This window comes from Pagrus pagrus, assembly GCF_965226575.1.
Source record: "Pagrus pagrus genome assembly, chromosome: 1".
NCBI classification, from domain to species: Eukaryota; Metazoa; Chordata; class Actinopteri; order Spariformes; family Sparidae; genus Pagrus; species Pagrus pagrus.
The window spans coordinates 24,158,143-24,179,103 of NC_140185.1; the positions used below are offsets into that span (position 1 = coordinate 24,158,143).

General features: G+C 41.2%; 1 protein-coding gene across 5 annotated transcripts; it reads left to right on the plus strand.

Moving 5' to 3' along the window:
- Window positions 1-9: 9 nt before the first annotated feature.
- znf821 (zinc finger protein 821) lies at window positions 10-19,081 on the plus strand. 5 transcript variants are annotated; one of them, XM_084356007.1, is made up of 6 exons: window positions 10-147; window positions 8,917-9,048; window positions 9,195-9,316; window positions 11,513-11,608; window positions 12,742-12,908; window positions 15,384-19,081. In XM_084356007.1, exons 1-6 carry the CDS (start codon window positions 144-146, stop codon window positions 16,330-16,332), a joined length of 1,470 nt encoding a protein of 489 aa, XP_084212133.1. In that variant the 5' UTR covers window positions 10-143; the 3' UTR covers window positions 16,333-19,081. The 5 variants fall into 5 exon arrangements, with proteins under 5 accessions (XP_084212133.1, XP_084212132.1, XP_084212131.1 ...); XM_084356006.1 differs by lacking the exon at window positions 10-147 and adding an exon at window positions 3,064-3,409 and having other exon boundaries at window positions 11,516-11,608; XM_084356005.1 differs by lacking the exon at window positions 10-147 and adding an exon at window positions 3,064-3,409 and having other exon boundaries at window positions 9,198-9,316.
- Window positions 19,082-20,961: the final 1,880 nt, after the last annotated feature.

A 20,961-nucleotide genomic window follows, 5' to 3' on the forward strand; every position in this document is an offset into this window, starting at 1 on the left:
CATATCCCAGAGGCTCATGAAAGAAGCGCGGACTGAAGTTTATCATCAGCGTACAGTAACGTTAGCTTGTACTAGAGGACTTCTTCACAGTCTGTCCCTCTGACCGAGACCCCCATCTGATATGCCAGTGTTCTCTGGACACCATGGGTAATGGCTGAATTATGTCTTCATGATGATGAGAGATGTAGCTAGGTGAATGTGCTGTTAATCCCTGCTATGGTTGGCTAGGTGATGTCTAGCTTGTTCTCCTCTGTCGTTCTCGCGTTGACTATAAAGGGCTAACGTTAGGCTGGTTATCCTTAGCTTGGCTAGCTAACGTTAACGTTATCCCGTTGATGACATTGACTGATTGACTGTAAATAATTGTGTGTAACGTGCCTTTCGGTGCGAACATTAATGTATGCCGTCTGTCACTTGTTATAAAAAACGCCGCAAATGTCACGTAGAGATTATTTTGTTGAGATGGCATAATTTCGCTGTACCGTGCGGAAGAATACATTTTTACCCTGTCAATGTCGTGCTGCGGTCCGTTTACTCGTGGCAGTCAGTGATGACGACTACATGTAATGTTATGACAGCATTTAAATGGCGTGCAGCGCCACCTGGTGCTGATACTGTGCTATCCAAGGAATGTAGGCTGGGCTTGGTTTATGATTTATTGAACATTAAGATCAAAGAGTGCATCAACCATTAACCAGTGCTCTTTGTACAACAGTGTTGTTGTTCATTTATCATTGATTACAGCTAACTGGGTGTTATTTGCTTCTCATTTTGGGTTTGATCACAGGGAACTTGCAAGCAGCCCTACTTGACGAGCCTATATTTCAGCCTTATTACTCAGCCTGTCCAAATACTATCTCAATCGAAAGCTTTTCTAATGATACTTGCTTTGACTCAGTGATTGCAATGTGATGTGAAAACCTGGGTTGAGCTGGAGACTGTTATGTTCATCCATGTGTTTGTAGCCTCACTAACACTGTCTAAGTAAACCAGGAATCTAGGGGATGAGGAATCAGTGGTGGAAATGACTACATTACATAGATCATCTTGAACTTAACCAAGTGATGATTTCTAGTCCTTTCATCTGCCTTAAAGGAGCTATTTGTAAGAAAAGTTCAAATAATGACGCTTTGGGATTGGAGGACGGGTCGGCTCAAGGGGGACAGACATATTAATGAGGTTGCTAGTTCATCACAGGACATATCTAATAATCAAGAGTGCCCAATAAACTATTTGGACTGTGTCAGAAAAACAAAGAAGGTTATGTTTAAATGACAAAGCAAACATTTTTCATAATGTTGTTTGCAGATATGCTAGTTTTCCTGTATGATGCTGTATATTTAATGTGGTGTTTCCTATTAGAAAATGCTACATTTTGTCTGACCTCTAGACTTTTTTGAATTGCATGCAGCAATGTTTATTGTCAGTCCTGTGAAGAATCCCGATAACTTTACAGTTAAAGTTACAAAACATATTTTTTTCAATTATCCTTAGTGATATATTGTCATGCTGATGGTTTTGGTTTAATTTGACTTCTGGCAACTTTCGAGATTTCTGCCACCAAAACAATATTTTAATGGAGGTGGGAGAGGAGTTTATGCTTTATGCTTTATTTATTTATGACATGGGTGAACTGGCCCTTAAAATCAGACTTGTTTAAGTGAAACACATGCCAGATAATTCCCACTGAGAATCAGATGCATTCACTCTAGAGCCCCCATTATCTGCCTATATTATCTTATCACAGATATCATTATCCGTGTGTGTTTTTGGCCAGAAGGTAACGAAACATTTCAGTACAGAAATGCCAAAGTTTGTGGTCATTTAAAAACAGTGTTGCCATTGCCAGCTCTGTCCACCAGAGACCACTGACAAGTTGAGTTTTGAGAGTAAGAAACCTCCTCAGTACATACTTTAACTTCATCACAATTAATGCATAACAATAATAAGAGATCATTATCAAAATGTTGTGTTCTGCATAGTTACAACAAATATTGGCCGATATATTATTATCAGATATATTGTTGCTCTAATTAATACTAGACAATTTGATAAAAGTTTCCTACTGAGGAAGTTATTCTTCTTCTTATTACAGGAGAAAAATGTGTACTTTGAAGCTACGTTGTATTTTAAAAATAGGTGATGATTTGACAAAAAAATTCCAATATAAAATCCACTCTTGGCTTTTTTTCAGGAGCTTTCAGGCATCAGTCTCTTTCCTTTCTTTTGATTCTCTTTTTTTAGCAATGAAGCGTTTTTTGTTGTCTCGCACATGAATCTGTCGGCATGCAAGCTCACTCACTGTTAAGATTTCAGCTTTTAGCATTAAAATGACGTCTTAAAGTTAAGTATTAAGGGTTATTCTTGACCTTGAAAATGGTAGTTTGACAAAACAGTCACTAACTAGTATTCAATCCACTTAACTCTTAAAGGTTCACTGTGTTGTTTTGGGGAGCACATTTTAATCAGAAGAGAAAGATTGTCACAGAGTGTGAAAGAAAGTGAAAGATCGTCACTTTTTTTGTTTTTTTTACCTTGTTTACATGGCGGACCCTGCCACCTTTCGAGCTTCAAACAGTGTTCTGGGACCTTATTTTCCTCTTGGAACAGCTTGTTTACTCAATTATGGAAAATATAAATAACTCTGAGGTCGTATTATTACCTCATTAATATTGTAAATCTTCTCCAAAACAACATAGTGCCTCTTTAATGTCCTTTTACCAAAATGTTCCAAGTAAACTGCTTTAATTGGCATTCTGATTATTCAAAAAACAAAATTACAATATGCTGTCCCTCTCATAGTAAAGTAACACTCCTCCTCTTGGAGATATAGTGACTCCCCTTTAAAAATATTAAGCTGTATGTGAAAACCTCGAGAGGTTTCTGTCCACTGACTGTTTATTTTTATGTTTCTCCCACACGACCTGAACGCAGCATAGTGTCTTTAGCATGAACTCCCCAGCGTCCCTGCATATCCCACAATCCTGTTCGGTGTAGCTTCATTGCTTTTACGTTAGAGATCAGCTGAGCTCGTGCAGCGCTGCAGTGAGAGCACGGGTGCCAGCGGCTCGAGATCGGAGCAGCTCGGGGCCGCTCGGTGTCTCTCTGGTCGGGCTTGGACATCATTTTAAACCCCCCCTGATCGACCGGAGACGGGGATTTTTTTTAAACGACTGTAAGAATGTGACTCTTTTATGTTTCCCTTTTGTTTTTATTTTTATTTTTTACCCCCGTACTCCGCTGATCGAGGAGACGATTTGATTTTTTTTCTGTATTATTATTATTATTTCGCTCATCATCTGTGCTCTCAGTGCGGAATACACCTGGATCGGGGTTAGGAGGAGATTCCAGTTTTTTCGGGGCAATAATATGTCCAGGCGAAAACAGACCAACCCCTTCAAAGTTGACTGTAGGTATTCCAGGTATTGTCTTAATACTATTTCACCAGTTACGTATCCGTGTCACGTTCAGTATCAGTGTATTACTGGTGGTTGTGTTGAATTATTATCGGTGTTTCCGCTGCTTTCCATGATGTCCGCTGTGATAGATTCACGGGGATGTATTCAAGCACAGACGGGGCTTCTCGTGACACACCATCACATTGTATACTATGTGAGCAGCTGACATTTAAATATCATAGATTACTTTCGGTTTGGGGTTTCTTGTCAGGGTATTGATGGATATCTCACTGTTGATTGTGGTTTGTAGTCTGTGTGAGAAAACAGCACAAGACTCTACTGGCTGATGTATATATATTTATTTATTCCCCTTTAGTGCTCATATTGACATAAAAATAAAGTAAGCATACATCAACACTGATGATTTAAATACAAATCAGGCCAAAGACTATGCAGTAAAAAAATTAAATAATAAGTAGACAGACATGCAAATGAGCACATCTCAGGTCAATATTCAGTAGTTACTTAAAAAGGTTATTATTTTAGACAAGCTCAGCAAGATTGGTGTATTGATCAGGTGTAATGGTAGCCAACATCTCATTCTGCTGCGACCTAGTCATGTTAATATTTATCCTTTCATACTAATAATATGTGCAGAACTTTAAGTCATTTATATCCCTATTTGTGTGTTTTCCAGGTAGACTGATTCTCAAGATGTCTTGTGATAATATCTTCCTCCAGTCAGCCTGTTCCTCAGGGCTTGGAGCTAACCATGTTTGTGTTTTCTGGGTTTTGTTATAACAAGGTGTCATTTTTGTAGATTTAATGAGCAAAAACATGCCTTGAGTGTGAGGAAGACGCAGGCCGAGAGTGTCATCGCAACTAGCATATCGTTAAACCCTGATCAGAGGGGACAAGCATTTCAACTTTTACACACTGTGGATCTGCATGGTGTCAGTTCAGTTTGCACTGACATGTCAGTTCCAGTGCAAGATGAGCGGAGAGCTACACAGCACAGAGACAATTAATTACTATATCAATCAGTGGATTGACAGAAAATACTATTTTTATGAAGAATGGCTAAACGCTTTTGATGTTTTTCTTTTGTCACATTGTTGGTCGGAGAAAATAAGCTATTTCAGTACAACACCTTGGGTTCTGCAAAATTTAAAATGGGCATCTTTCACTTTTATCTTCTATTCAATCGACACAATGATTCATCAAGTAAACAACTGACAGAATGGTCAATAATAATAATATTTTTTTGCAGCCCCACGGAAACACAGCCGAAGCAGAGCCTCAGCTATCTGATACATTTGCAATTCTCCTGTACTTTAGGATGACAGTAGTTGAAATCAATGTTTCTGTTATGTCTCTTTCCAGAATGAGATATATTCAGTATGTATTGCTGCAAAAGCCGATTCATGCTCATTTTCTCATATTGATTAACTTCTGAGTGGCACATGGTCCTCAAGGATTCTTGTTTGTAAGCAGGCTTTTCCTGCTATTATGAACTGCAGCATCCCATTGTGATTTCATACAACTTACAAAATTAACTGAAATATGGTTCTCCCCCCTGGATCCCCTTTTTTTTGGTGAACAGCATGCTGACCTCATAAAGGCGCCACAGTCCACAGAAGGGGATTGCCTGCTGTAATCTGCTGAAGTTACAGTTTGTATGCTACAGCCCTGCTGCTTTCTAAACATAGTTTGTCTAAACTGCCGGTGAAATACATCTTGCACTTGCGACTGCACTAATCCCTGCGAGCTAATGAGCTCATTTGCTGCTCTGTAACACTTCTAGAGAGCTGAAAACCCTCAGTAGGGCTTAAAACAATTTAATGTTGGCATAAGTTAGTGCACTCCACGTGAGGTATCCAGAACATTTCTCAGACAGACAAACCACAGCGCCCTCACTGGAGTGTGAGTTCTGACTTTCCGTCTGCTCTGCCCTGATTGTTTTACCTGTCTTTTCTTGTGAGGTATGAATTGCATGCACGGAGCCGTTCCCCCACGAGAGGGTCAGACCAGATAGACAGACAGACTGACAGACCAGACAGGCAGGGAGACAGTCTGACAGGCAGGCGGGCTGACACACACACACAAAGACACACACGCACACACAGGGAATTCCAGACAATAACACAACAGTGCTGTCTGTCGAGCTATTTGCGTTCCTTCTTGAGTTTGATGTTGAACAACAGCAAGAAAAACAGCATTATGTAAAAGTTAATTAGGACTGGAGGAGGTGGAGAGAAGTGGATGTGTCCTTCATGTTGACAGTAAATAGACATCAGTTTTTTTGACAGTATGAGGTGCATACTTACTGCAAACACTGAAAACTCCCTCATGAAGAGTTCAAGTTTATCCCTGTCAGAACTTTTTTGGGATGTTTTTGTGTGTGAATACAGAGGTTACAATTTTTGTTTTATGTAGGAGTACAGTTGAGTTTTTCACACACCTGTTTCTGTCAAGCATCTGAACTTGGTTTCAAAAGTGCTAAAAATAATGTGTTTCCCTCATATGTGCTGCAGTAGATCAGCACCAGTGTTTCCTGATTGACCTGCGCATGCTTTCACGATGACTTGTGGCCGGATCAATAGCTTAATATAAGTATATAAATATTACTCTTTCTGTTGTAATTATCATGGAGGACCAGGTGCCAAACTAACCAGGGAAAGTCTTCCAACAGGGAAAAATGGTTCATCACTTCACCGTCTTCTTTGTAGTAGTAGGTCACCAGGTAATCAGAGTAAGAATTGATCAGATGTCTGGCCCAACGTCCTCGCATCAGTGTGTGTGTGTGTGTGTGGATGTAAGACGGGGGCCCCCGCACTTCCTGCAGATTCAGACGTGTTGTGCGTCTGAGTGTGTTTTTTGGAGGGGACGGCGACTGAAAAGGAGAAGGAGGGGGGCTTTGAATTCAACAGGACCCCCATTGCTCGGTGTTTGAGTAGAGTTTTGGCATTCTATCTTTTGTCTGTTTTGTTTTGCGCGCTCCCCCCCACCTCCACCACCAGCACCCCCACACACATACACTGCCTCTCCTCCTCCCCTTCTCCCTCTTTCTGTGTGTCTGTTGGCTGATGAGTTTGTCTCTTTGTCTGGATTCAGTCAGACACTGCGTCACCTCCTGCCTACAGACACACAGACTCAGAGATAACATCACAGTGGCAGAGACTGAAGGGAGGGAGAGGGAGGAGGAGGGGGAGGGAGGGAGAGAGGGAGCGAGGAGAGACAGATGTACAGACAGAGCCTTAGCAGCGGGGGGATGGGTATCTCTCACACATCAATCATTGGCTATGTGCCGTGAAGCCAGCTTGTTGTAGTATAGTTCATAGTTCAATACTCACGACCCACTCTAGCAGTGCTAATGAATGCCTTGATTTCTATGGGAAAAGTGCCCAAACTGCGTTCACATACTAACTTCTCACCACTGGCGAAATAGTGCGATGACAAACCTCCTCAAAGATTATACCTCTGTTTTCCTCACAGACCGAGAGAGTGTTTGTGTGCGTGTGTGTGTGTGTGTCTGTCTGTCTGTGCGCGCGCTATACCTCAGGATTGTGACGAGGGCTGTAATTACTTCTGTCAGTCTCAGGTAACTGGAGTCAGGATCTCTCTCCCATCTCTGATCTGTGTTAATGGCGAGGGCGCACACGAGGGAAGAAAATTGGACATTCCATCATTAATTTTAGCTATCTGAAGTGGGATGCTCTTGTGTGTGAATGCCAGAGAAGCTCTCGAGCAAACCGTCTCCAATAAAGAAGCGGCGTTGGCAGTTAAATACAGGTTTGCACGGTCAAGTGTGATAACATGAAAAGTGAAGTCATTTTTCACAGAATCCTGCGGGGGTTACCGTAAAACAAAGAGTGGCATCACAACGAGTTAAGTGAGCCACATATGGGCTGCCATGGTATGAAGCTTCATCCTCCCCCTCAAGAGCTGATGGTATAGATATGGAAGTTACACACAAGCAGGGAGGACAGAGGGCGAGCCAGGCTGTTCAGTGTGTGGGTGGTACTGAGTGAGAGGGAGAGAGGGAGAAACACAGTGAGTATCAAGGCAGTAAGCTAGAGGAAAAGAGTGCAGGCTGCTTCCCCCGTGGGACTGCAGCATGGCAGTCGAACAGAGCTAGCATGTATCTGCGAGTGTATATGTGTGTGAAAAAGTGGGGGTTGGGATGCAAATGAAGTTAATGTGACTGCACGTATGTCAGCGGGCCCGCCTCGCTGCCTTTGCATTCATTATGTTTCAGCGTGGGATGGCTCGAAACGAAAGCAGCTCAATCAGCGAAGAAGTTCTCGTGGTCCACTGGATCCCAAAAGTTTTGAGGAAAAATGTCAAATCGTATAAATAATTTACTATCAGGGGCTGAGCTGTTCTCATCAAAGGTTTCACTTTGGTACGACTGTAATGATCCATACCAATCTGGTCTCAATCTGATAGTAAAATGTGAGAGATTACATCACATTGGACACACGTTATGTTTCACCATGGACAAAAACAAGAACCCTTAGCTTCTGTATAGCTGAATGCACTAGTGTTGAAAAATTCATACCTTCTTGTGGTATGCTATGTCAGTCGATGCTGTTTCTATGTTGCTATGGAGATAAAACGCTCATGTTGAATACAATATATGGGTAAAGAAAAGTTAATACTCCTGTATTAAAATAGATTTAATTTATTGACATTTGGCTTTATAAGAAATACTATAAAATGGCATCTGTCTGTCTGTCTGTCTGTAGACACACTGGCTGCATGTTCTGCCTGCATGGTTCATGCTTCGCAGGAAATGGCACTACGCCGTCATACATCAGTCACCTAAATTGTGAAACTTGAAAGATAGGCTTTGTCTTCCGTTCATGAAGTCCATGCCTTTCTTTGGAAGAGCAAATGTTGTTTAGTCCGTCAAACTGGTTTTATTTGCAAACCTGACATGCCATTCTTGGAATATTATTATTGATTCATTCACTCATTGTCGTATCAGATGCATACAACCTGACACATGTGGCAAAATGGTGTGGGTGTGTGCATATGTGTCACATGAATCCAAAGTGATGCACCTTTTTCTAATAGGCCACTCCAGCTGCCACACCCTCGGCATGACCACAAACACACACTTTTACACACACCCTCACACACAGAGACACTTGACTTCCTTTCTAAATTTCAGCCACAAACTGTGGCCGATAAAGGATGGGGAATTTTTTGTCGACCGCACAAAGGAGCAACCTATAAAGCTGCTGACATTTTTTATCTAATCCAGCTAATTACATACCTAGCATATTAAGATACGTTATCTCATTGAAAAATTGACAAAGTCATTGTAATACACCCAGAGATCTAATTATTAGATCTATTACCCACCCCGAGGATTTAATATATATTTTCATGGAGGGTTAACTTGCCGTTCACGAATGTGCTACCCACCTCCACTCCTCACGTTCTCTCTCCAGTAGGAACAGCTCATTGTACTCACCCGTCTTACTGACTGCTTCTGTCTTTCTATCTCCAGGGCCATTCCACACTTCAGGCATCACAGGACTTCAGCACACTATTAACATGGATGGCAGGGACGAATTCACCGAAGACAGTGAATGCTGCAGCAACAACTCCCAGGAGGTCCAAGAGCCGGATAGCATCACAGGTACAGGATGGAGGGACGGAAGGGACACGGAGGGACTGGATGGACGCTGTAGGACGTCCTCGGCCTGAGGGGTGTTTAGTGAGAGTAAGCCCTGCTCTGTGTTCTGTTGTTTGTCTGTATTGATAGGGCTATGTTTGCCTCCATAGAAGACAGTGATAGCGACCTTGACAACCACGGTGAAGACTCGTGCTCCTCCAACACCTCCGCCGACGACCACATGACCACCAAGAGATCACAGTGCCGCCTACAAGGAGCGGGAGTCAAAGAGGTGAGGGTGCTGGCATCTACATGAAATCTTGTTAATGTTCACTATTGTGCCATTTGCTTTGTTCATATTAGTCCTTTGCCTCATCTTGCATTAGTTCGAGGACTGCCGATATGTCACACAGTTATGCCACTGTGCTGTGAAGTTGATCATGTGGCATGAACATACAAACAAGACTCCAAAGAGATAAATTATTGACAAGGTGCCCAGTTTCATTTCGAAATATGTGGTTCCAAGTGAAGTGTTTGTTATTGCTGCAAGACTTGTGTGGGCTGTTATAATGATAAACGTAATAGCTGGAGGTTTCTTCATCTCTTACCTACCAGTTGTGCATTTTAAACAAGGTATTATTTATTTTTTATTAAAGATTCAAAAGAAGGACCTACATAGTATTAATAAACGAAAACAGATCCTATAAAAGCAACAGCATCCATCCCTCTGCTTGCAAGAACAAAGAGCAAACGGCCAACATAATCAAAAAAGGAAAAAACAAGATAGTAATAGACATGTATGATATATAAGGATATTAAAGGGAGCTCTCTGTACTCAGGGCTGAGAGTACTCCAGGATGGTGACTATGTTAGGGAAAAGAAGTCCTTATGGGATTTGTATTTGATGTGGATTAACCAGTCATCTTCTGCAAAGCAAAGGGTATTTCCACCTACCAATGGTATGAGGCTGACCAACGAGTACTAGCCAATCAGAGGCAGAGTAGGGCGGGTCTTGCCAAGAAACGTGAGTGCGGTGTGGTAGCCCTGCAACTCGGCTCAAATGGAAACAAAGTTTATTAAACCTGGCTAAGATACAGCCTTACTTGGGAGAGGAGTTAGGAACAAATGGCTGGGCATGGATAGAGGAAAATGGTGGAGATGGGAAGCCATTCAGCATTTGGTGCCACAAATTGAGGGAGCCGGATGCTTGCTTTTGCAGCGTGTGTTCAAAGAAGCTACTGTACAGCAGCAGAGGGAAGAAAGTGCTCGCTCGTCATGAATTAGATGCTAGTCACAAAGCTTCGGTCTGCGTGCTCATATGAGTACTTTACTGGAAACGAAGGTTACAGTTGCCACTGTGCCTTCAATGACCGACCGAAAGGAAGCATTTCATAAGTTTCAAATTGTCAACTTGTCACTTTAAAGTTACTGCAGTATTGTTTACATCTGCCATCCACATGCATACTGCAATGCACATACTTCTATAGAGAAATAATTTATGCAAGGCACATACTGAGACATTATACTATGCAGTTTTTTGATTTTTCCCATCGAAAATCCCTTGATGCAAAAGTGGACCTTCTCCAATTGTATATGTAATGTGAATATTAATTTGACTTCACAGAAATTGTGTTGCACTATAGAAAAACAGCAGATAACTTGACTGAAGTACTGTTGAGATCAACAGGAACAGGACGTACCGATATCTGAGTGTTTCCTTCTCATCAGATCATCTGTTAAAGCTGTAAAAAACAAACCAAGTCTTAGCTTGTTGTGTCGCAGTGAGCACATTTGTATGGCCATGATATTTATTTGTTCTTCATGTGTGAAATTGTAAGAAGAAATTTCTAAAATTTTAAGATGAAAGAAGCACATCCATTCGGCTGCAAAAATCCTCCAGAATGTTGTATACTCAAGGAGCACTTCAGTGACACCTTTGTTACTTTTGTGAACGCTTCACAATCGAGAAAAAACGAGAAGCATTCCTGGTATCAGCCAATATGTTTTTGTGCCCGGACCTTCTGCTCGCAAGTGTATTTCAGTTTGTATGTGAGTCACATCTGTGACAGCACACAGCATCATGTCACTGCTAGTGAGTCACAAGGACTTGTGGGAATTTTGCTCATTCACACACTCAACACATCACCATATACCACTTGCAGATTTGCTTCAGCTGAGAACTTGTGCAGCGAGTAGCGCCTCCACAAAGGGCTAGATAAAATGAGTTCCTGCATGTAGCATTATTCTCTAAGTATCAGCAATGCGATGTTTACAATCAGTTCTTGCTGCAGTTTGCTTCTTAAATTACACAAGTCGAGATAAGCACTGTTAATCTTCCACAAATAAGGACACATTTGATTATGTCAGCTAAAATATACATCATATGATTAAGATATACAAGCACACTGCTGTGAGGTGTTGGTGTACTTTGCATAAAGCAGTGGCTTCGCTCCTGAAATGTGTTTTAATCATGCCTGATTTTCCCCAGGAGAGCGAGGAAGGGGACCACGGCCACAACTTTGTTTGTCCCCTCTGCACGCTGGATTTCAGCAGCCCTGAGAAGCTCATCTCCCATGTCTACCAGGTGAGAATGATATTGTCTCGCCTGTCCTAATCGTGTACAGAAGCATGAAAACAAAGCAGCTTTGGATCTTTTGTTGCAGCCCGTTTTCTAATAAGCTAGGTCGTCACCTTTAAAGCTCCTAAGTAGCTTTCGGCATCAGCGTTCCAGTGAAATGCAGGTAAGAAGAGGGAAGGTGTTGGATTGCATGAGCCAGTCTGGTGCTTACTGTGTCATGTAACACACAGGAGTAAAACAGAGAAAAACAAATTAAAATCACAACTGAAAACTAATCTTAGTTGGTCAATGAGTTAATAAAAGCTCTCAAAAAGTTACCAAACATTGAGAATATTGTTATATATTTGCTGATGGTAAATAATTATTTATGCTCTCTTCAAAATGCTGCAGTTGCAGGTTCACCTTCCTCTCTCATTATATTTTTCTTCGCCAATCATATTCGGTGGCTGATTTGTTCCTTACTTCAGCAATTGTTCACACAGTGAACACTGTACACATTTTGTGTTTTTGCAGATGTCAGACAGTTTTCGGTTTATTGCTGTGCATTTAAAAGTCACTGATAGAGGAGTGTGCATTCTGCCACCGTAATGTTGAGCAATTACAACAGTGTCTGACCCATGTGGACCATATGGATTGTGGACACAAGCCACAAGAATGTCAATTACCACATTTGCAGTGGTAACTAATTGGTGTTGCAGTAATCAATTGCCAGACCAGTTCTTGGCACTGAGTAGTCTGAGGATGGCCCAAATAAACATTTTGAAATTATTGACTCACAATCATAATAATGGTTTTAATTCTTTATTCTGCAGCTTTCTCCACACTCTGTAGATGTATTATTTAGAAACAAAGATTTTTCTCCATAACAATGTTATCAATATGACCTTTTAAATATGATACATTTTGATACTAATGATAAAAACTTTCAATATTTGATTTTTGGTAATTTACTAAAGCGTTTCACTTGTTATGCAATTCCCTGTTACTGCTGCAATGGTTTAAATGTTGAATCCAATTTGTTCCTGTTCAAAATGTTAAGAACCGACTACAACAACAAGCAGACAGTTGTCATCTCTTAATGTTGCTGGTGTACTTAAGACACGTCTCTTGTTCCTATCTTGTTTTGCCGTGTTTAACAGCACACAACTATGATGAGCAACAGCAAGAGCTATGTGTGCCCAGTGTGTGGGCGAGCCCTGAGTTCGCCTGGCTCGCTTGGACGGCATCTTCTCATCCACTCCGAGGACCGCCTCTCCAACTGCGCTGTCTGTGGCGCACGCTTCACAGACACCAACAACTTTAACAGGTTCGCCTCATCTCTTCTGTAGCTCTGGTCTCAAGTCTTTCATGCACATTGATTCAATTTGTCTAAGGGAAGAAGTATATAGATGTGTTCATTGGGATCTTATAGATATAGATACATTGTTATGGCCCAGAGGTTTCTGTTTTGTTTTGTTTTCTTCAAATGAATAACATCATCAACAATTAAGCAGTTGAGTCAAGTTAAAAATGTTAAGTCAGCTGCTTCCACAGTCATCAAGAAGAAAACAGACAAACAAATCATCATATTCCAGCCATCAATCTTTAAATGTTTCAAACAAGATCTGAGGGTTCAGTAACCTACAGCAGATCCCTTTACACGACAAAGGCAGCTGATATCACTGACTGCAGGAGAGACTATTTTAAATAGTGCAGTTTACTTCCTCGTATAACATCAAAAAACTGATTGCGGCAGGAATGCAGTGAATGAATTTAAAAAGGAGTCAGAAGTGACAGGTCACAATCGTTCAAAAAGACGAACATTTAGGCTGACTGGAGACTTTCTTTTTGTACAAAACGTGCAACATACGCTTAAAAAATGAAGTGAACAAATGTCTTGAATACAGCATGCTGGAACACAATGGAGCAGTGGTTCTCAGAGTGTGAGATTAGGCAGGATGCAGAACATGGGGGATGAATAAAATTAGTACAAGAATGACAGATATAATGAAAATAAACTTGCATGTTGCTTAGCAACTACCACTACATTGAAATTTAAACAGCACAGGCAAGGTCAAGACGCGTAGTACAGGGAGAAACATGGTGAGAAGCTGCAATGTATTTTTGACAGGAGTGAAAAGAAAAGAAAATATATGAGCTACTGGAGCTGGCAGAATCAGATGTTACTATATATGAGACCATAAGTACGTCTCAGCTGAGCACAGATGTACAAAGTCTGTGTCTTATTTGTATGTGGAAAAGCTATTTGATGTTGTTAAAGCCAGCAATAATGAACTGTGAATAAAGTAAATTTGAAAGCATCTGCCACACATTTTCTGTTCTCACACTGTTTATGGAAACAGTTACCTCATCTCGGGCTGCTAACAGTGCACTAAACTCCACTCTGAGTTAACCACAGGTCACATGACACGGCACCTTGCTCATCTCTGAAACAAATACTGAAATGAGTCACTTTTTGCCGAGTGAACTCAGTAGTATCAGATAATCATATCAGTGTGATGGGTGAGGCCAAAATCAAGTATTGTTTCAAAATATGTGACTATACGGAGCAGGTTTTGGCTAAGTGTTGTACCGTTCACTGTCATTATTATGCAAGCTGAATATCTAAACTGTCATGATACAGACCGGTGATAGTTGCTAGGAGACAAAATGCAACTTTATTAAGCCTGGACCGTAAGATTTCAGCTCTGGAGATGAAAAGAACACGTCGTTATTTGGCGTGTAAAGCACAGATCTTTGCAGAGGATTAAATGCCAAGAGAGCAAAATCTGAATCTGAACAATGAAAACTAAACTTGCAATTCAGCAATAACATTCACTTTTAAGCAGTTTAAATGTAGAATTTTGGCTAACTAAGGCAAAACTTCACCAGTGAAGGAATAGACACCTTACTGAAATGACACAAAGATGTGTAGACTATAGGGACACCCCAAATAAAAGATATGTATTCTTACCAGTAGTGCTATTTATCCATCTAGATTGTTTTGTTGTGAGTTGTTGAATTTTGGAGATGTCAGCTGAAGAAACGTATGCCTTGTATTGAAAAGAAAGGAACTAGATGGCACTCAGGAGCAATGTCTCTTTCTAGAAATCATGGCCTGGTTACTCAAGATAATCTACAGACCTTTTTGTGAGCATTTTCATGTAGGAACTATTTTCCTTCTACCCAACGACACCAACCAGCTGCATCGCCACACAAAAGGTAGCGTGCAGCTTCTCATGGACGAGAGGCTCGGGCTCCTGTCGGCGCCAGATGTAAATGGCACCCTCCTTTGGAGAGCTTTAATGAAAGCAAACTGAGTTAGCTTGCCTCTCGTCCATGTGTAGACGCACACTTCTCTCTGCGTAGTGATATGTTCGGTGGGTGTAGTTTGGCAGGAAGAACACAGTCCCTACATGAAACCGATCACAACAAGGTCTGTGGATTATCTTGAGTAACCAGGTCATGATTTCTGGAAAGAGACATTGCTGTTGAGTTTTTCAAATGTTTTTTTTTTTTTTTTTTTTTTTTGCTGCTTTGAACACCACAAACCAATAGCCGTCTAGTTTCATGATATTTCAGAGAAGGCAGGCATCTCTTCGACCATTATCTCTAAAACGCGGCAACTCGCATCTGAGCAATCTAGTTGGCTAGAGACGCTACAGGTCGAAGAAAAATATGTATTTTTGATTTTGGGGTGAACTGTCCCTTTTAAGAAAAGAGAAATTGTCGCTATCGGAGGCATCAGACCCCTGGGGACGCATTACTTTGACCAACTGTTAAATACTGTATCTTTTCTCAGGGAGAAGCTTAAAGATGTCCTCGACATGACCAGAATGGATATCACTGGTGGCAGGGACAGCTGCTCCATGTCCCACTCCCTCTCCAACAGCCCCATGACCAGCCCGGGCCCCGGCGACTGCTCCTGCCACGGACCAGGCCCCAGCCCCAGTTCATGCCAGGGCCCTCGCCCCTGTGAGGCTCCTGACCTCAACCCCAACCTGTGTCAAGTCCATCGTACCTGCCAGGGACCGGGCCACATCTCCAGCCAGTGTCACGGCCCAGGACCAGGACAGTGCGCAGGTTCTGATCAAGGACCCTCCTTTCCCTCACTGCCTGACAGTCTCCTCTCTGAAGGGCCTTCACTCGCATCTATACCTGATGCTCTTAACTCATCTTCCTCGAGCCTTCCTCCTATCCCCGACATCCTGAGCCCTATGCCGGTGTATCCCGCCGGGGTGCTGCTGGTGTGCAACAGCTGCGTGGCCTATCAGCAGTTAGTGGAGGCCCAGTCGCCGATGAGAAAATGGGCTCTGCGGAGGAAGAACGAACCCGTGGAGGCCCGCATGCATCGCCTGGAGCGCGAGCGCACGGCAAAGAAGAACAAGCGGGCATGTGAGACGGATGAGGAGAGGGAAATGAGGAGGCTGCGGGACCGCGAGGCCAAGCGCATGCAGAGGATGCAGGAGTCTGACGAGCAGCGGGCCCGCAGGCTGCAGAGAGACAGGGAGGCCATGCGTTTGAAGAGGGCAAACGAGACGCCGGAGAAGAGGCAGGCCAGGCTGATCCGCGAGAGGGAGGCGAAGAGGATCAAGCGGCGGCTGGAGAAGATCGACCCTGCTCTGAGGACACAGATAGAGCATGATCCTGCTGCGATGGCTGCGCTCACAGCAGACATGAGCCTCTTTCAGTTCCCCTGCCCTATGCCTGTCCCTTCCATTGATAATGGTCTGTTCATGAAGCTGCCCTAATTGGACCAGGCCATTGGGGAGGGGGGATCAATTGGCTTCTAGCAGCATCATTAACCTCTGCACTCTGCCATCAGGCTGCCATGGTCACAGTGAACCATTCCTAGCTGGTTTACTTCCAGCCTCCTCTGTGTCGAACAGCTTCACACACAAACTGCTTTGTGAAATACAGAAAAAAACTACTTCAATTTCTAATTTATTACAGTCTAGAAAAACCTTGGGAGCAGGGTTGAGAATGTTTTATGTTGTATGGATGATGACATAAAAGCATGTTGTAAAGAGATTTATCTGTTCGTCAGTGGGCTAGCAGATTTAACACAGTTCATTCTAGTAGGAGCAGTTATAAAAGAAAATGTTTTTGCACATGGACCCTCAGTGACAGGAGCGGGGACTCTGTAGCCACAGCCCCCTCCTCTCTGGTCCACTCCGCCAGCCCAGTGACTCGGGTTTACCGGTAGCTACACCTCTCTCTTCAAGCTGCCACCGTGGGTCCCTGGGAAGTTCATATTCAGTCTACTACTACCTCAGCCGGCGCCGTGGTGGTGCCCTCTGTCTCGTGGCTTACTGCGTTCCAACTCCAGGCTTCCAAAGCGCTTCACGTTCTGTACACTACTACAGAGGATGCGGGTTGTTTTTTTTCCCCCCCCACAATTTGCGTTTATCACTCGGGCACTTTAATAGGACGCAAACATTCACGTACCATTTCCACTTGTATTTCCCAGGTTTGATTATAATGTTTCCTCGCTCTGAATGTTTTTGTCCTATTGAACGCGCCCGGTGTCGAACAACATTCCCCATCATCTCCCGAGTTGTACGACTTAATGCATTCGCCTCTTTACATTGTCTTTGCCAATATTCTCCTACATTGTTACACTCCGAATATTTTGCCAATGTCATTTCCTTTTTTACTTTGTGTTCGAGAGCCTTTTCTTGGGCTCGTAAAATAATTCAGTCTGTGCTGCTGTTATTGTACTGTACAATACATTAGTTACCTCTTATATATTTTGGGCTCATCACATTTGGGAATATTGTGCTAAAATGTTCCCATGTAACAGTTCCTCATATGTTACTACATTACTTGAATTCTGCCCGCAAAGACACATTTGTTTTCCTCATTACGAGTAAATTCCAACATATGAAAGTGGGTTATTGTGATTATATAGAGTATCATAGACAGAAAATGCTATTTCTGTAGCATTCACGTGCGTCGTAAAAGCTGCAGTACCTTCGATATATGTAACCACTTAAATTCTGGTTAATTTATATTCTCTGTCAACTGAATGAAAGATGTTTATTGATTCACATGACAGAGAAACCTATTTAAACACCTGTTTAACCCTTTTCTTTTTTTATCCCCATCCGTTACTGAGCACTGGGGCAACTTTCATAACACATACAGCCCATACTGGGAGAGAGATTTTATTAATCTATATTCATTAACCTCATTCCAGCACATATTTATGCAATATGATGTGAATATATTTTTCTTGTGAAAACGTTGGGGTTATTTTGTTACCGTCAGTGGTTTAAAAATTGTTTTAATGTTTTAAATTAGAGGCCATGTTTGGATATCCTTGTTTTCATTTCCTGCCTGTAAGGTTACCTCCAGCTCTTTCTTGACTTCACTTCTCCACAGATGCAAACATTTACAGTGTCAAATGAGCGGTTTCTGAATTATTCGTCAGAATATCAGAGACGAGGACAAGCTCTGTTTGAGTCACTCCTAGACGAGAGTCGTTCTACCTGGCTGTTTGTTACAGCAAATTTAACAAAGGAGAAAAAAATATAGGGATTTTTACTAGTTTCGTCCTCAGAGGCTTTCCTAGGAGTGCATCAAACCTCTATGCAACAGATGTGTTATTTATTCCAAGGGAAATTAATTCAGTTTTCACTGAAACTATGCAGAACGCAACTTTAATTTAAACAGACTTCAATGTAAAGAGTTTAGCTTCTCAGGCAATTTAACTCAGTGAGAGGGCTCAGAGCCTGGTGACAACACCCTGGTCCATCAGAATCATTTATAGATCCATCATTTGACAGTTTTAGGCAGTTTTCTACGGACACTTTGTCTTCAGAGATATGTTTTCTCTTCCTAGTTCAGCACATGAAAACAACAGGGTCTCACTGCCATCCTATTCATGACAGACACAGCGTACCAAGGGCAGATCGGTGTTCTCGACAAAGTCTTCAGGTGTCATTTATTTCTCTCTTCTCTCAGACTATGAATACTGGGTATTCTCAGAGGTTGCTCTTTGAAATTGCTGTGATCCCCTTCAGCCTACAGTGGATTAATGCGACAGAAAACTTCGGCGTCTGTGGTCTGACATACTATTTGCAAAGGTGATCTTTACGAGCAGTTCGTTCCGTATGGATTAGGTAAGCACTGCATGTCGTGAAAACTGCACTTGTCCTAGAATGGTTCAATATGAGCTTGTGTTCTACTGTTAGTTTATGCCTGCCTGTTTTTTATACAGTTTAATCAAGAGAAAAATGTGGTTAAAGACGTTGGCCTTTCTATAGTAATTCTATCAGGATTTTCTCTCAATGTCCATGTTTACAAAGCAAATCTCTCTGAACAAGGCCAAATGAATGAGCTAATCTGCTAATGAGAACATTCATGCTTGCTGCGATATCAATGCATTCTGACTGGATGGCACTTTTGAGGTGCCGTCCTCTGTTACTGGATTAACAGATGTACAGACCGTGATGAAACCTGGTAAAGAATGTGGAATAAACATTGACTTTACTATAATGCTAGTGTCCAGTGTCCCTTCCCTTCTGCTTTGTTTTATACATACAAATACACATTTAATCTGAATGGATACAGTTTTGCACCTAAATACTTACAGTATGGTTGAAATTTGAATACCATTATATTTATAGCATGTAAATATTTAACTTTGAAATCCATCTAATAAATGTGATCTAAATTGTTCCTCTTTAAAAACATTTTTTCTTTATTTTCTTTTAAACATATTCAAGTTCCTCAAATTCAAACAGGCAAAACTTAATCCAAAGATCTGAAAGTTTACATTTTATGTTACATTTTACATTTTCATCATCACTTTTTCCTTTTAGATCAGAATTTAACCAATTTTGAGTTACTTAAGTATATAATCTTGAGTATTGGGCAGTTTAATTATCCATCTAAATGGGTAAAATCCATTCAAACCCAACTACAATGGAGTTCTGATGATCCCAGCAGTGAAGTTTGAAAGAGGGCAATTCAAACCACATAAAACCACAAGTTTTTCAAAATAAAATGTTAATGAGTTTAATGTCAACACTTCAGTTATATTATAACATGTTCAGCTGCTTATAACAGGACCGCGCCAGATTATTACAGCTATCATTGGCTTTCATAGATTTATACCACTGCATTTCCCAGCTATACTCACTTGTTACTGTTAGGCAGCGGCGGAAAGACTACTGAAAATCTATACTCAAGAGTGGGTACTTCTTATATTACTGAATATTACTCAATTAGGAGTAAAACTATTGGTATTTAAATACATAAGTAAAAGTACAAAATATTCTTCTATTAGTTACTTTTTACTCCTGTTCTGGTCTGCTCAGTGCTCATGGTCAGTTTCGTGAGTCTTGTGTTTTTTGTGTGTACATCAGGGTTTTCATTGGCCTGTTTGTGATCAGATAACCTTATTGGCTACAAAAATGCAGATTAAGGGTTTAGATATTAATTCAAATTGTACTCAGTACTCAATTATGATTTTAAAGTAGATTACATGGCAATAATGAGTAAAATTACAGACTTGAAAAAACCCTCAACAGTAATAAAAAAATGACTGAGTATTTTTAATATATATATCAAGTATACTTTGAGTAGTTTTAATCACTTACTTCCACCCTTGCTGTGCTGAGATGCAAGATATGGTTTGATTTAAGCCAATACTGATAATTACCTGCTTTTCATGTTTGATAAGATAACCTATGTTACATTTTTGTATTTTAAAAAAAACCCTTCATAACCTGTAGTTAGTGTGAGTAAGATGTAGTGAGCAAAGATGGATGAGTGAATCCACAGCTCTTATATTTGTGTTAAAACTCGTAGACTTTGTGCCTCGTCTCTGAGTCCATGTAGGACAAGTATCACAAATTACAATCATGTCGTCTACTTCTAAAACTTTATCAGTTTGACTTCATGAGTACAACTGGCTTCACTTCTTCCTCTCCTCCATGTTTATTGGCAGATCACAAACCTACTTCTTTAAAAGGTGCATACCACCACCTACTGCATCCGAGTGTGTAGATGCAGCTTAGTCAATGAAAGCAACTTCATACTATGAGTTAGAATTTCACAGGTACAGAAATCTAGCCAATCATGTCAATTTCTCAATATCAGTCCAATATTTATTGTGCATCCCTTGTTCCTCTGAAGATCAATGTGACTTGTTGATTTTGATGCAGTATTAAAGGTTGTAGTTTGTAAAGCAGTTAAATTTGCTCCGTCATAACTAGTTACATCATTAAAATGATTCTTTTATAATAATCAACCACTCCTATGATGCTCTGACAGGGTCCATACTTATACTCTTCAGTACATTTAACTAGTTGTACCTTTGAAACTTTTAAGTTCAGCATAACTTGTAACACTTTAATAACAGATCTCAACAC

Coding starts and splice junctions, on each gene's coding strand:
- znf821 (XM_084356004.1), top strand. CDS start 3,370: ATGTCCAGGCGAAAACAGACCAACCCCTTCAAAGTTGACT. Junction 3,410..8,916: donor CAACCCCTTCAAAGTTGACT/GTAGGTATTCCA, acceptor TTCTATCTCCAG/GGCCATTCCACACTTCAGGC. Junction 11,609..12,741: donor TCATCTCCCATGTCTACCAG/GTGAGAATGATA, acceptor CGTGTTTAACAG/CACACAACTATGATGAGCAA.